The sequence below is a fragment of the Scylla paramamosain genome, chromosome 3, assembly GCF_035594125.1.
Source record: "Scylla paramamosain isolate STU-SP2022 chromosome 3, ASM3559412v1, whole genome shotgun sequence".
NCBI classification, from domain to species: domain Eukaryota; kingdom Metazoa; phylum Arthropoda; class Malacostraca; order Decapoda; family Portunidae; genus Scylla; species Scylla paramamosain.
Genome location: NC_087153.1, coordinates 28,079,304 through 28,091,919, shown reverse-complemented (window position 1 = coordinate 28,091,919; position 12,616 = coordinate 28,079,304). Strand labels below are relative to the sequence as shown.

Here is a 12,616-nt window from a genome sequence, read left to right as displayed (position 1 = left end):
CACTTCACAACCTTCTATCTGATCATCAGTATGGGTTCCGTCAAGGCCGCTCTACTGGTGATCTTCTGGCTTTCCTTACTGAGTCTTGGTCATCCTCTTTTAAAGATTTTGGTGAAACTTTTGCTGTTGCCTTGGACATATCAAAAGCTTTTAATAGAGTCTGGCACAAAGCTTTGATTTCCAAACTACCCTCCTACGGCTTCTATCCTTCTCTCTGTAACTTCATCTCAAGTTTCCTTTCTGACCGTTCTATTGCTGCTGTGGTAGACGGTCACTGTTCTTGTCCTAAATCTATTAACTGTGGTGTTCCTCAGGGTTCTATCCTGTCACCCACTCTCTTCTTATTATTCATTAATGATCTTCTAAACCAAACTTCTTGTTCTATCCACTCCTACGCTGATGATACCACCCTGCACTTGTTCTATCCACTCCTACGCTGATGATACCACCCTGCACTTTTCCATGTCTTTTCATAGATGTCCAACCCTTCAGGAAGTAACATTTCATACAGGGAAGCCACAAAACGCTTGACTTCTGATCTTTCTAAAATTTCTGATTGGGACAGAGCAAACTTGGTATTGTTCAATGCCTCAAAAACTCAATTTCTCCATCTATCAACTCAACACAACCTTCCAGACAACTATCCTCTCTTCTTCAGTGACACTCAACTGTCCCCCTCTTCTGCACTGAACATCCTTTACTTTACTTATAATCTGAACTGGAAACTTCACATCTCATCTTTAGCTAAAACAGCTTCTATGAAGTTAGGTGTTCTGAAACATCTCCGCCAGTTTTTCTCACCCCCCCAACTGCTAACTCTGTACAAGGGCCTTATCTGTCCATGTATGGAGTATGCTTCACATGTCTGGGAGGGCTCTACTCACACTGCTCTTCTAGACAGGCTGGAATCAACAGCTTTTCGTCTCATCAACTCGTCTCCTCTAATTGACTGTCTTCAGCCTCTCTCTCATTGCTGCAATGTTGCATCTCTAGCTGTCTTCTACTGTTATTTTCATGCTAACTGCTCTTCTGATCTTGCTAACTGCATGCCTCCCCTCCTCCCATGGCCTCGCTGCACAAGACTTTCTTCTTTCTCTCACCCCTATTCTGTCCACCTCTCTAATGCAAGAGTTAACTAGTATTCTCAATCATTCATCCCTTTGTCTGGTAAACTCTGGAACTCCCTGCCTACTTCTGTATTTCCACCTTCCTATGACTTGAATTCCTTCAAGAGGGAGGTTTCAAGACACTTAATCATCAATTTTTGACTACTGCTTTGACCCTTTTATGGGACTGGCATTTCAGTGGGCATTTTTTTTTTTTATTGGATTTTTGTCGCCCTTGGCCAGTGTCCTTCCTACATAAAAAAAAAAAAAAAAAGAGAGAGGATTAGGTCTGCCGAGGGAAGCGATATTTGAGCATGAGCTCATTATCACTCAATGCCAAGGGGTCAAGGCGATCCCGAAAGTGCCTTTCTCGCCTCAAGACACGAACATGGAAGTATGCAAAGAAAATATCCAATATATGCAGGAGAAGCAACAAAAACAATACTTAAAAAAAAAGACCTAGCATGGTGCTGTTGACATAGAAGAGGGATAGAGAGCTATATGGATGGAATTACTGTGATATTATAAAAAATGGTGTGATGTCCTGCTGTAAATAAGTGAAATCATCGCTTATGGTTCCAGCAGACACACAGTAAGGTATTCCTTTACTCTTTCACGAGTCTCAACATGGCTTTTCTTACCCTTCTCATCAGATACATTTTGTCATTCCAGAGTAATTTGAACCCCACATATACCAACTGCAAATTAATTATAATAATGACAGCAATTGTTAAATGGTTAAATGTACAGATTTTTAGAGAAACAAGGTTATTTCAGCTATTTTAGGTTTGTCTTTGGATAGGTTATATTATTTTGGTTTTGTTAGATTACTTTTGTTAGGTTACATCAGGTTTGATTAACATAATAATTTACTGTAGGCCAAAAATAACAAAAAACAAATAGTTTCATGTGGAATAGATAAACAGATGAAAGAGTAAAAATTTACCCACACTAGCATATTTGCTTAATATTTTTTTGTCTTGACCTAAGTGCTTATGGAATTTAATTAACTAATGTTTTGGGCATTGCTGGACATTGTTTTGAGTAATATGAACAAATTCCTCTGTATGACTTCCAGTGGGACCCAAACTGCTGTAATAAATTTTATTTCTTGAATAATGGTTTTACTTTGTTGAGGAAGGAGAGTTAGGTTATGGTTAGTTTAATTAGGTTAGGTGATTGTTAGCAGTGTTTAAAACCCCTGCAGTTATATAAAAAAGAAGTTTGCTCTTGTGTACATGTTGTATTTCATTATGGTGCTGTTATAAATTTTACCCATATAGTCAATAAACATAACCAAGAACCAACTAAGCAACGGATTATAAACTGGAGTATGTACAGTAACTCTGGCAGTCAGGTCCAAGACAGTGACCACTGCAGTGCTAAATAACATCAATGTGCTCTAATACATTCATGATTTACACCAAGTTGATTTGGCTTTACATGTGAACTTCCAAGTGGCTGATAATTGCAACATTCATATCCATGCAGGTTGGGGACCTCCAGATGAAACAACATACACTGCTGTGGAGTTGGGCATGCTGTGGATGTTGTCTCACACAGCATTTGCAGGATTGCCATACCCTGAAATTGATGGCACCACACTGCATAAGCAAACTACCAAAGGTCAAATTACATTTTATAAATTAATGCTGTTTTTAAGTGCAGTACTGTAATATAACAATAATCATGTTACAGCATCATCTTCCATGGGGCTAGCAGCATCATGTCCAATACTCATCTTCATGAATGTAGATATCTGCACACTTGCACACCAACTCAGACATAGTGATAGACATAGACATAACTAGGTTGACTGCTAATTAAAAGAAAAATTAGTCAATAAAAACATCACTCAAAGAATACCAGCTTATTCTCTACCTGCAGTAATGACAGGACCTTTTTTTTCCAGAAGTGTCAGGGCCTCTAGAAGGACCACAGCTTTACAGCAGCAGTGATGTTGGAGCCATCCAACCCTCTTCTGCTGGTGTTGCTGGGTCCGCAGGGGCCTCTGGATTTGACAATGCTGTGTCATCTGCACTGGATGAGAACATCTTTGTTCAAATTATTCATGTTACAAATGATTACATGCAATGGTAAGTAACATGTTAACATGTATTCAGTTGTGTCCTCCAGTACAATGAACACTGATTATACAACTCCTGCCAGTAAGTCTGTTGTTCTTGCTACTTTGACCTATTTTTTTTTTAGGAATACATCTCTCAGGCATTTAAGTTGTTGATTCTATAAGTGTATCATACCACCACCCTAGGTATAGTATAGCAAAAAAGGTCCAAGGAGCAAATGAGGTAAAAGGACACAGCAAGATAGCATGACATGTAATTTAAAATACCATTTATTTTGTAACTTGTGGTGTAAAGTTATGTTTGCTTCTAAACTGTATTGCAGGTGACCACTCACACTTGGAAGCTCTCTCTCAAGTGCTGGAGACCCAACAGCAGAATCATCTGAGCATGGACGAGCTGGTGATGGTGCAGCAGGAGCAGGGGCTGGCTGTACAGAACATGTCCCAGGCATTTCAACAATCTGTTGAAGTGCAGAGGAACATTCTGCATTTATTGCAGCAGCTGGTAACACTTGCTGAGCACTTCATTAATGCCAACACCAGCCAGCAATAATTTTTAGAATTCTAATGTTTACCTTTCATAAGTTTACCCTTATTAAGTTATTAAGTTATAAGACTAAGTTATGAAATTAAGTTATATTAAGTTATATTTCTTTTCTGTAGCTTTAAGTTGTAGCAATTTTATCATTTACCTAGAACAGCAAGTTAATGTTAGTGCAATGTAATACCAAAGTATTTCTTCACTGTGATACCTACAATGCTTTTGTATTACTTAAAGTACAAAAATAAGATTAGTGTTTTGTGGTGGCCTGCTGGTGGGCATTTCTATAAATATGTCTATTTACTTTTTTTTTTCTTTTTACAGGACCTGAACTATACTCATATATGTTATTATATTTTTTTTTTCTTTTTCTTGCAAAGACTTTGGTAATTGGTAATAATTTGATTTTTAAATAAATCTACAGCACTTTTTGTATCTATTTGTGTTATTCATACCTAATACTAGCAAGCCACTTAAGTATTTGATGAAATCAAATGCTGCACTGATCTCTTTCATGTAGTATGCAGTGATACATGGAAAACCATTAATTCACTCATTACATGATTACTGACTTAGGTAAATGATACCTGACTTCCTTACTTCATTGCTGGAAGAAGTATTTGTATGATTTCTTGCTGCACAATTCTGCCTGGAGCACGTCAACCTCTCTGCAGCACAGCAAGGTTGGTATCAACATGGGGCACTGCTTCAACCTCAAGAGGTGATAGCTGTAAGCAGACTTTTTTTTGTGAGGGTCTGAAAGGTCTAGGGGTTGGAACCTAACCCTTCCATTCGTTTAAAGTTTACTTTGTATGAGAGGAATAGTCCTGTAGTTTGACATTTAGCATTTTGATTATCCAAAACTAGCCCACACCATAATGAATTTTAAGACACCTTTGTAGGAAAAAAACAAATGTTTATTTTCAGGTATGTGTGGTAGATTTTAATTTTAGGAATATCGACTGGAGTCTGATGGTGGGTAACAAGGAAGCAGAGGAATTTCTTAAGGTTATTCACGATAATTTTTTAAAACAGGAAGTTGTAGAACCCACACGGGGGCATATTCCAGATTTAATTCTTACTAACAGGAAGAAAGCAATCACACAGGTAGAGGTTGGAGGACAGCTAGGTAACAGTGACCATAGGGAAATTAGGTACAATTTAAAATGGGAAGAAACTTTTAGAAGTAAAAACATTAGTAAAATACCTGACTTTAGGAGAGCAGATTTTGAGGAATTAAAAAGGTACCTCCAAGGAGTTGACTGGCAACAGATGCAGGGTGAGGTCAGGTCCAGGATGGAGTTGAGAGAGATAAGGCAAGATGAGAGAGGTGAGGTGAGATGTGAGGGTGTAGGACAAGAGGAGGGAAGATGTGTCCGGAAGGGGTGGAGGAGAGAGGGAGGGGGAGATAGGTGTGAATATGTTGGAATGTCAGGTCATGCTGAAATGAGAGGGGTGAGGTCAAGGCTAGTAGATGAGGGAGTGGAGAGGATGGTAGGGGCCAAGATGAGGGGATTAGGTGAAGTAAATGTAGATGAAATGTATAAATATTTTGTAGATAAAATTCATACAAGTTATTTAGCAAATATCCCATATAGGGCAATAAGATCACATAAAAATTATCCTAAATGGATGATTGCTAGGTTAAAACATTATATAGGACATAAGAGAAGTATATATAAGAGATTATGGGCATGTGAAGAAGTTTTAAGGTCACAATATAATTAATTAGTTAGAACAGTCAGAAAGTTAATGAGGAAAGCTAAGGGCAATTATGAATTAAAGGTAGCCAACCAGGCAAAGACGGACCCCAAGGGATTTTATCAGGTATACAGGATGAAGAATAAGGATACTATAGGTCCATTAAAGGCAGCAGATGGGGAGCTGGTTAATTCTGGGGAGGAGATTAGTAAAATTCTGAATGAGTATTTTTTAACTGTCTTCACACAGGAAAACATGCAGGATATGCCAGATAGTGAACAGATGTTTAGAGCATGTGAGAATGAGAAGCTGACAGATATTTCCATAACTTGGGAGATAGTGGAACAGGAGATAGATAGGCTAAAAAAGTTCAAGACACCAGGACCAGATGAAATATATCCCAGAGTACTTAAGGAATGCAAAAGAGGTTATTAGTGAGCTGTTAGTTTCTGTCTTTAGGAAATCACTTGAGTCAGGTGAGGTACCAGTAATGTGGAGGCAGGCTAATGTAGTACCCATCTTTAAGAAAGGAGATAAAACTTTAGTGTCTAACTATAGACCTGTCAGCTTAACTTCAGTTGTAGGTAAAATATTAGAGTCAATAATAGCGAAGAACATTAGGGAACATTTAGACAAACATAACTTGATAAATCAGTCACAGCATGGCTTCATGAAGGGGAAGTCTTGCCTGACAAACTTGTTAAGTTTTTACAGTAAAGTGTACGAGGCAGTAGATAATGGTGATAGTTATGATATCTTATATCTGGACTTTAGTAAAGCATTTGACAAGATACCCCATCAAAGGCTCCTGAGAAAGGTAAGGGCACACAGGATAGATGGGAAGGTGTAAGGCTAGATAGGGTCATGGCTTAGCGACAGGCGACAAAGATTTGTAATAAATGGCTCAAAATCCAAGTGGGGTCATGTAATTAGTGGGGTGCCACAGGGATCAGTATTAGGGCCATTGTTACTTCTAGTATATATCAATGACTTGGATAGTGGAATGTTAGTCATGTTAGTAAATTTGCAGATGACACAAAGATAGGTAGATTAATTAGGTCAGAATCAGATGCCATCACCTTGCAGGCAGATTTAGACAGGATGAATGAATAGATGTACAGATGGCAAATGCAATTTAATATCAATAAATGCAAAGTACTTAGTGTAGGTAGAGGAAACCCACACAGTAGGTACACATTAAACAACCAAACTCTGGTAGGTACAGGGTATGAGAAAGATTTAGGAGTTATAGCTAGCTCTGAACTCCATCTAGGAAAACAATGCATAGAGGGCAGAAACAGGGCAAATAGGGTACTAGGATTAATTTTTAGGAGTGTTAAAAGTAGAAAGCCGGAAGTAATATTAAAGTTATACTTGGCGCTGGTCAGACCTCATCTAGACTACGCTATGCAGTTCTGGTCCCCACATTACAGGAAAGATATAGGTCTATTAGAATCAGTACAGAGGAGAATGACTAAAAGGATACAGGAGATGAGGAGTATTCCTTACGAGGTGAGATTGAAGTTGTTAAATTTACATTCTTTAGAGAGACGTAGGTTAAGAGGGGACCTGATAGAAGTCTTTAAGTGGTATAAGGGTTATAACAAGGAGCATGTAAGCAAAATTCTTAGGATCAGCAACCAGGGTAGAAGAAGAAATAAAGGGTTCAAGCTTGAAAAATTTAGGTTTAGGAAGGAGATAGGAAAAAAATTGGTTCTCAAATAGAGTGACAGATGAGTGGAACGGACTCAGTAATCATGTTGTTAGTGCTAGGACATTAGAGAGCTTTAAGAGAAGATTAGACAGGTTTATGGATGAGGATAATAAATGGAAATAGGTAGGTATATTTCATACAGGGACTGCCATGTGTAAGCCTGGTCACTTCTTGCAGCTTCCCTTATTTCTTATGTTCTTATGTTCTTATGTTAAATGACAGTACACTTCTGACAAATTTCATTATCCTAACAACAAGTGTAAGAACATTCATGACTGTACTCAGTTAAATCTAATGTCCATGATACTGATATATGCTGTCAACTACCAGAAAAATAGCAACAAGTACATATGTCATCAGGAACAGGGATACACAGTGGTTGTGTAGGAGCAGGCAAGCATTAATTATTTTCACACACTTGATGGGTCTGTACTGCAAGCTTCCTCCAGAAGAGTGCAGGCACCTGTGAAAAGTGAGATTTCATATTACAAGAGGATTCATTATTTATAAAGGAGTATGTCAACTGCTCACTTATAACTAATGTCAAGGCTTATCACACTATATTTTCTTATGCAATACCAGTAACCATGTGCAGTCACATGAAAATCAATAAAATACATGGTTGGGTAAACATGTAATGCAATAATACTATATACCTGGGAATCTGGAGCAGTAGCTGAGGATCACTCCATTCGCATGATAAACAAATTGGATGTTCAGAGAGAGTGATGCCTTTTCTGGTTAAAGTAGAGGGCCTTGTCCACACCTGGAGCCTTGATGGCAATATGGGGTGCCTGTGCACACAAAAGAAAGTATTAGATGATCATGTTACACAGTAGCTAAATATATCCATCATTAATATATATATATATATATATATATATATATATATATATATATATATATATATATATATATATATATATATATATATATATATATATATATATATACACACACCACCCCTGCACTGGATATGCACACAGTATACATAAAATATGAAAACTTTATTAATGCTTAACAGAAACTTGAGGCTGTGAGATACCTTTCACTCAAAGGAAATACCAATGCAGTGATAGATTATAACAATAGCACTAAATGTAAAATAAAATACATTATAGTTAATCTTACCATCAATGGTCCCAATAACCCTTGGAAAATTTTTGATTCTGAAGAACTGCTGTGCAGTTCTCCTTTGATCAAGGTGTGTTGGAAGCATCTTGATTTCCTGCACCAACTTATCACTCAACATGGTGCACACATGCTCGAAGACCCTACTGACACTTGCTTGAGTAGGTCCTGAAAGCAGATTATAAGCCATTATTTTTCATTTTATTTCTTTATTTATTTTAAATAAGATACATCCTTCTGCTATAGGCAAAAAAAAAAAAAAAAAAAAAAATGAGCCACAGAAATTTAATGATCCTTCTACATGTAATGCACTGTTCTTTCAATCACTGCAACCCTATCCATACACATATTACATCTGCTGTCAATTTTTTTTTTGCCAGCAGTATAATAAATCAAGCTATCCTCAGGACAGTATTAGAGACATTTCAGAAATAAACCTCTCTCTCTCTATTCTAGGAGGAGGCAGTGGACACCTGCCGAAACGATAATTACTCCCAGTGAGGTCTAAAGCACTGTTCAGGGGGTACTGTGAACTTATCATTAAATCCAGTTGTGACCTCACTGAACATTTCCCTTTGTGTCTCACAACACAAGAGGGCAGTCACAGCCTACCCTCTAAAGACAACTCTCTTCCTCCACACAAAACTACAAGCACCTAATAACACACACCCTTCACTCAAAAATTTCAAAATCATCATGGCGACTCCTACACCAGCCTTGGAGTCCCCATCTGGGGAGGGGACCATAAATGTCCCCAGGTCGGACTGCCTTTCTGTCTACGACCCTAAGTGTCTTGACACCTCCCCTCAACTTTTTCTTCATTAACTTCTGCAACATTCGCGGTCTAAGATCTAATTTTTTGACTGTAGAACACCACCTCTCCTCTTCTAAACTTCGTCTTCTTTTCCTCACTGAAACTCAGGTGTCTGAGGCAACTGACAGTAGCCCCTTTTCTGTTCCCTCCTACTTTCTCTATCCTCATTTTCAATCCAAAGCTGGATGTTGCGTTTATGTGTGCAAAAACTTAACCTGCTCTCATGCCCACGCTCTTGAATCTTCCAAGTTTTCCACCATCTGGCTATGACTACAGAGTCACTCTCAAACTAAATTTATCTGTGCTGTATACCTCTCACCTAACTCCTCTGACTATAAGAAATTCTTTAACTACTTAACATCCAAAGTGGAGCACATTCTGACCCTCTTCCCTTTTGCAGAGATCTCCATTCTTGGAGACTTCAATCTTCACCACCAGCTTTGGCCTTCCTCTCCCTTCACTGACCATCCTGGTGAACTAGCCTTCAACTTTGCTATCCTCCATGACCTAGAGCAATTGGTGCAACACCCTACTCGTATTCCTGACCGTCTTGGAGATATGCCCAACATTGTTGACCTTTTCCTGATCCTTCTCCTTATGCTGTCACCCTTTCTTCTCTGTTGGGCTCCTCCGATCACAATCTCATATCTGCATCTTGTCCTATCGCTCAAATCCTTCCTCAGGATCCCCTTAAGCGAAGGTGCCTCTGGCGTTTTGCCTCTGCTAGTTGGGGGGATCTGAGGAGGTATTTTGTCGATTTTCCTTGGAATAACTACTGCTTCCGTGTCAGAGTCCCGTCTTTGTGTGCTGAGCGCATAACAGAGGTGATAGCGTCTGGCATGGAGGCATACATTCCTCACTCTTTTTTCTTGACCTAAACCCTCCAAACCTTGGTTTAACACAGCTTGTTCTCGTGCTATACATGATAGAGAGGTGGCCCACAGAAGGTACTTAAGCCTTCCATCACCAGAATCTCATGCACTTTATATTTCTGCCCGGAACCATGCTAAGTCTGTTCTCCAACTAGCCAAAAACTCCTTCATTAACAGAAAGTGTCAAAACCTTTCAAGATCTAACTCTCCTCGTGACTTCTGGCATCTAGCCAAAAATATCTCCAATAACTTTGCTTCTTCTTCTTTCCCTCCTTTATTTCAACCAGATGGCACCATTGCTATCACATCTATTTCTAAAGCTGAACTCTTCGCTCAAACCTTTGCTAAAAACTTTACCTTGGATGATTCTGGGCTTGTTCCTCCCTCTTCTCCACCCTCTGACTACTTCATGCTACCTATTAAAATTCTTTGCTATGATGTTTTCCATGCCCTCGCTAGCCTAAACCCTTGGGAGGCTTATGGTCCTGATGGAGTCCCTCCTATTGTTCTCTGAAACTGTGTCTCCGTGCTTGCTCCTTGCCTAGTCAAACTCTTTCAGCTCTGTCTGTCAACATCTAATGTCAACAGCCAGCCCCTGTACTGAAGCATGCAACACTAGTATCATCTTACCTGCAGTATCTCCAATGACATTTTGTAAGGGACCACTGGCAAACAATCTCAGGGCCAGCAAAACCTGGGTGTGAGTTGGTAATGCCTGGCTACACCTTGTCCTTCTCTCCAGCTGAGGCTGCATCTCCTCAAACAAGGGAATTAAGTCTGCCAAGGGAAGCAATATTTGAGCATGAGCTCCTTATCACTCAATGCCAAGGGGTCAAGGCAATCCCGAAAGCACCTTTCTCGCCTCAAGGCACAAATGCAGAAGTATGCAAAGAAAATATCCAATATATGCAGGAGAAGCGATGAAAACAATACTTAATCACAGTACACACTTCTTGCTGTGTGGTGGAATGGTGAACACACACATGTGGGGCAAATCAGCCTCTTCCTTTTTCTGCTTTATTTTTGGTGTTTCATGCAAGATTTCACTTTATGCATCCCAAACCATGCTTTCTTGGTGGTAAAACTTGTAAAGAATTAAAAAAAAAGGTTATTTTGTGCACATATATTTATATAAGAGTTTTCTGGTGAGGTGATGTTAACTTACACCATCTCAGGAGGTGGTGTAACTTATCAACCTTGCTACCATGGCAACACCAACCTGTTATGCATTCGTGAATATCATTTGGTGGCCGGAGGTTGATAATGGGCGCTGATCACAGTTTGTTAAGTAGCAACCATTTCGTGGATCTGGCCCCTGGTTTACTGATAACATTGTGATAGGTGTGTTTGTTGGCTAAGATTATATCTGGAGTAGAGTTGGCATTAGTCGAATAATAAGTGGAAAATGTTGGTCCTAGATGCTGCAGAAGGTTGTAGTCAATCATGGTCTAGATTGCTGTCCCTATGGTATTGTTGTAATTGTCTCCAAGGCAGGTGTGTCTGGCGTTAAGACCTCCAATGATGTATGTTGAGTTGTTTGAGGCCAGTGTGTGGAAGTCAAGGTAAGGTGAATAGGGTCTTCTGGTCTTGTAGTGGCAGTTGTAGTAATATGTTCTGTGTGTGTTTCAAGAGTGAGAGTACATCTCAAATGAAGTTGTTCATTTTGTGTTTTATGCTGTCTCTGATTAAAATGGCTTAGCAGTTCTTCTGAGGAGTTGATATGATTGGAGGTGTACCCAAATAGTTTGATTTTTTTCATTGTTTTTGAGTCCATAACTTTAGTAAAATTATGTCGGGGTTGATCGTCCTGTAGGTGTTGTAAAGTGTCAGTCTGTGAGGTTTGAAGTGTGTGACATTGTGTTGTAATATGGTAATAGTGTCCATGTTGGGTAGACTACTCAATGTTTGTAGGCATTGGCTGTTTTTACAAGTAGCTACAGAGTCAAGTGTTTACTTGGATGAGATGGTGTCTGTGTCTGTGTGTTTTGTTCGATGGTGGAGTTTTCTCACAATCAAGCCCATTCCTTATCTTATTAAATTTGTAATCATCTATGATACAACAGCAGTTGTCAAAGTTGACTTCATTGTTGATGATGTTTTGGCATAGTTCTTCCTCTGTGTATGAGTTATTTGTATATATCCATTTATAGTTTCCTCTTTCTTAATCTTAGGCTAAACACTTTGTTCGTGGGCCAACTTGCCCTGATTTTTGTAATTATTTGTAATCTGATATTTTGTCCAATGATTTGTTCTAGTATGGGCATTTCTTCTACATCACTTGTTTCATGGTCAATCAATTCTTGTGAACTGTTAATTTTATTTATTTCCATTTGCTGGGTGGGGTCCTTTTGTGATAGTTGGTGTGTTTGAGGTTTGAATATTCCCTGCTTGTTTCTGCACACCTATGAGTCACTGTGGTTTGGGGTGAGGTTTTTGTTCCCCACTTGAGAGTTTAGATTTAGAATTTCCTTAGATGGCAGGTTTTCTGGGATTACTTTTGTGGGTAAGTTGTTTGCTTTTAATAGTTTCTGCAGCTTCTCATTGAAAGTTCCAGGTTTTACTGCATTGAGATAATGTGCATGGGCAATACAAGAGTGTTTTTTTTTATGTTGGTGTTTCTGTCTATTAGGTTGAGAGCAGCCTGGTTCTGG

At 39.0% G+C, this 12,616-nt stretch overlaps 2 protein-coding genes and 1 long non-coding RNA gene across 3 annotated transcripts; 1 reads left to right on the top strand and 2 right to left on the bottom strand.

The window, feature by feature from the left end:
* Positions 1-2,262: 2,262 nt before the first annotated feature.
* LOC135093275 (uncharacterized) lies at positions 2,263-3,653 on the bottom strand. Its single transcript, XR_010263284.1, has 3 exons — positions 3,528-3,653; positions 2,988-3,146; positions 2,263-2,690 (listed from the first exon to the last, which is right to left on the bottom strand). It is a non-coding gene; the product is annotated as an uncharacterized LOC135093275 (long non-coding RNA).
* Positions 3,064-4,168, top strand: LOC135093265 (uncharacterized). The gene is made up of 2 exons (XM_063992362.1): positions 3,064-3,202; positions 3,516-4,168. Exons 1-2 carry the CDS (start codon positions 3,064-3,066, stop codon positions 3,743-3,745), a joined length of 369 nt encoding a protein of 122 aa, XP_063848432.1. The 3' UTR covers positions 3,746-4,168.
* Positions 4,169-8,165: 3,997 nt separating this feature from the next.
* On the bottom strand, positions 8,166-11,410 carry LOC135096683 (uncharacterized). The gene is made up of 4 exons (XM_063998397.1): positions 11,290-11,410; positions 10,596-10,742; positions 8,280-8,447; positions 8,166-8,182 (listed from the first exon to the last, which is right to left on the bottom strand). Exons 1-4 carry the CDS (start codon positions 11,408-11,410, stop codon positions 8,166-8,168), a joined length of 453 nt encoding a protein of 150 aa, XP_063854467.1.
* Between the last annotated feature and the right edge of the window lie 1,206 nt (positions 11,411-12,616).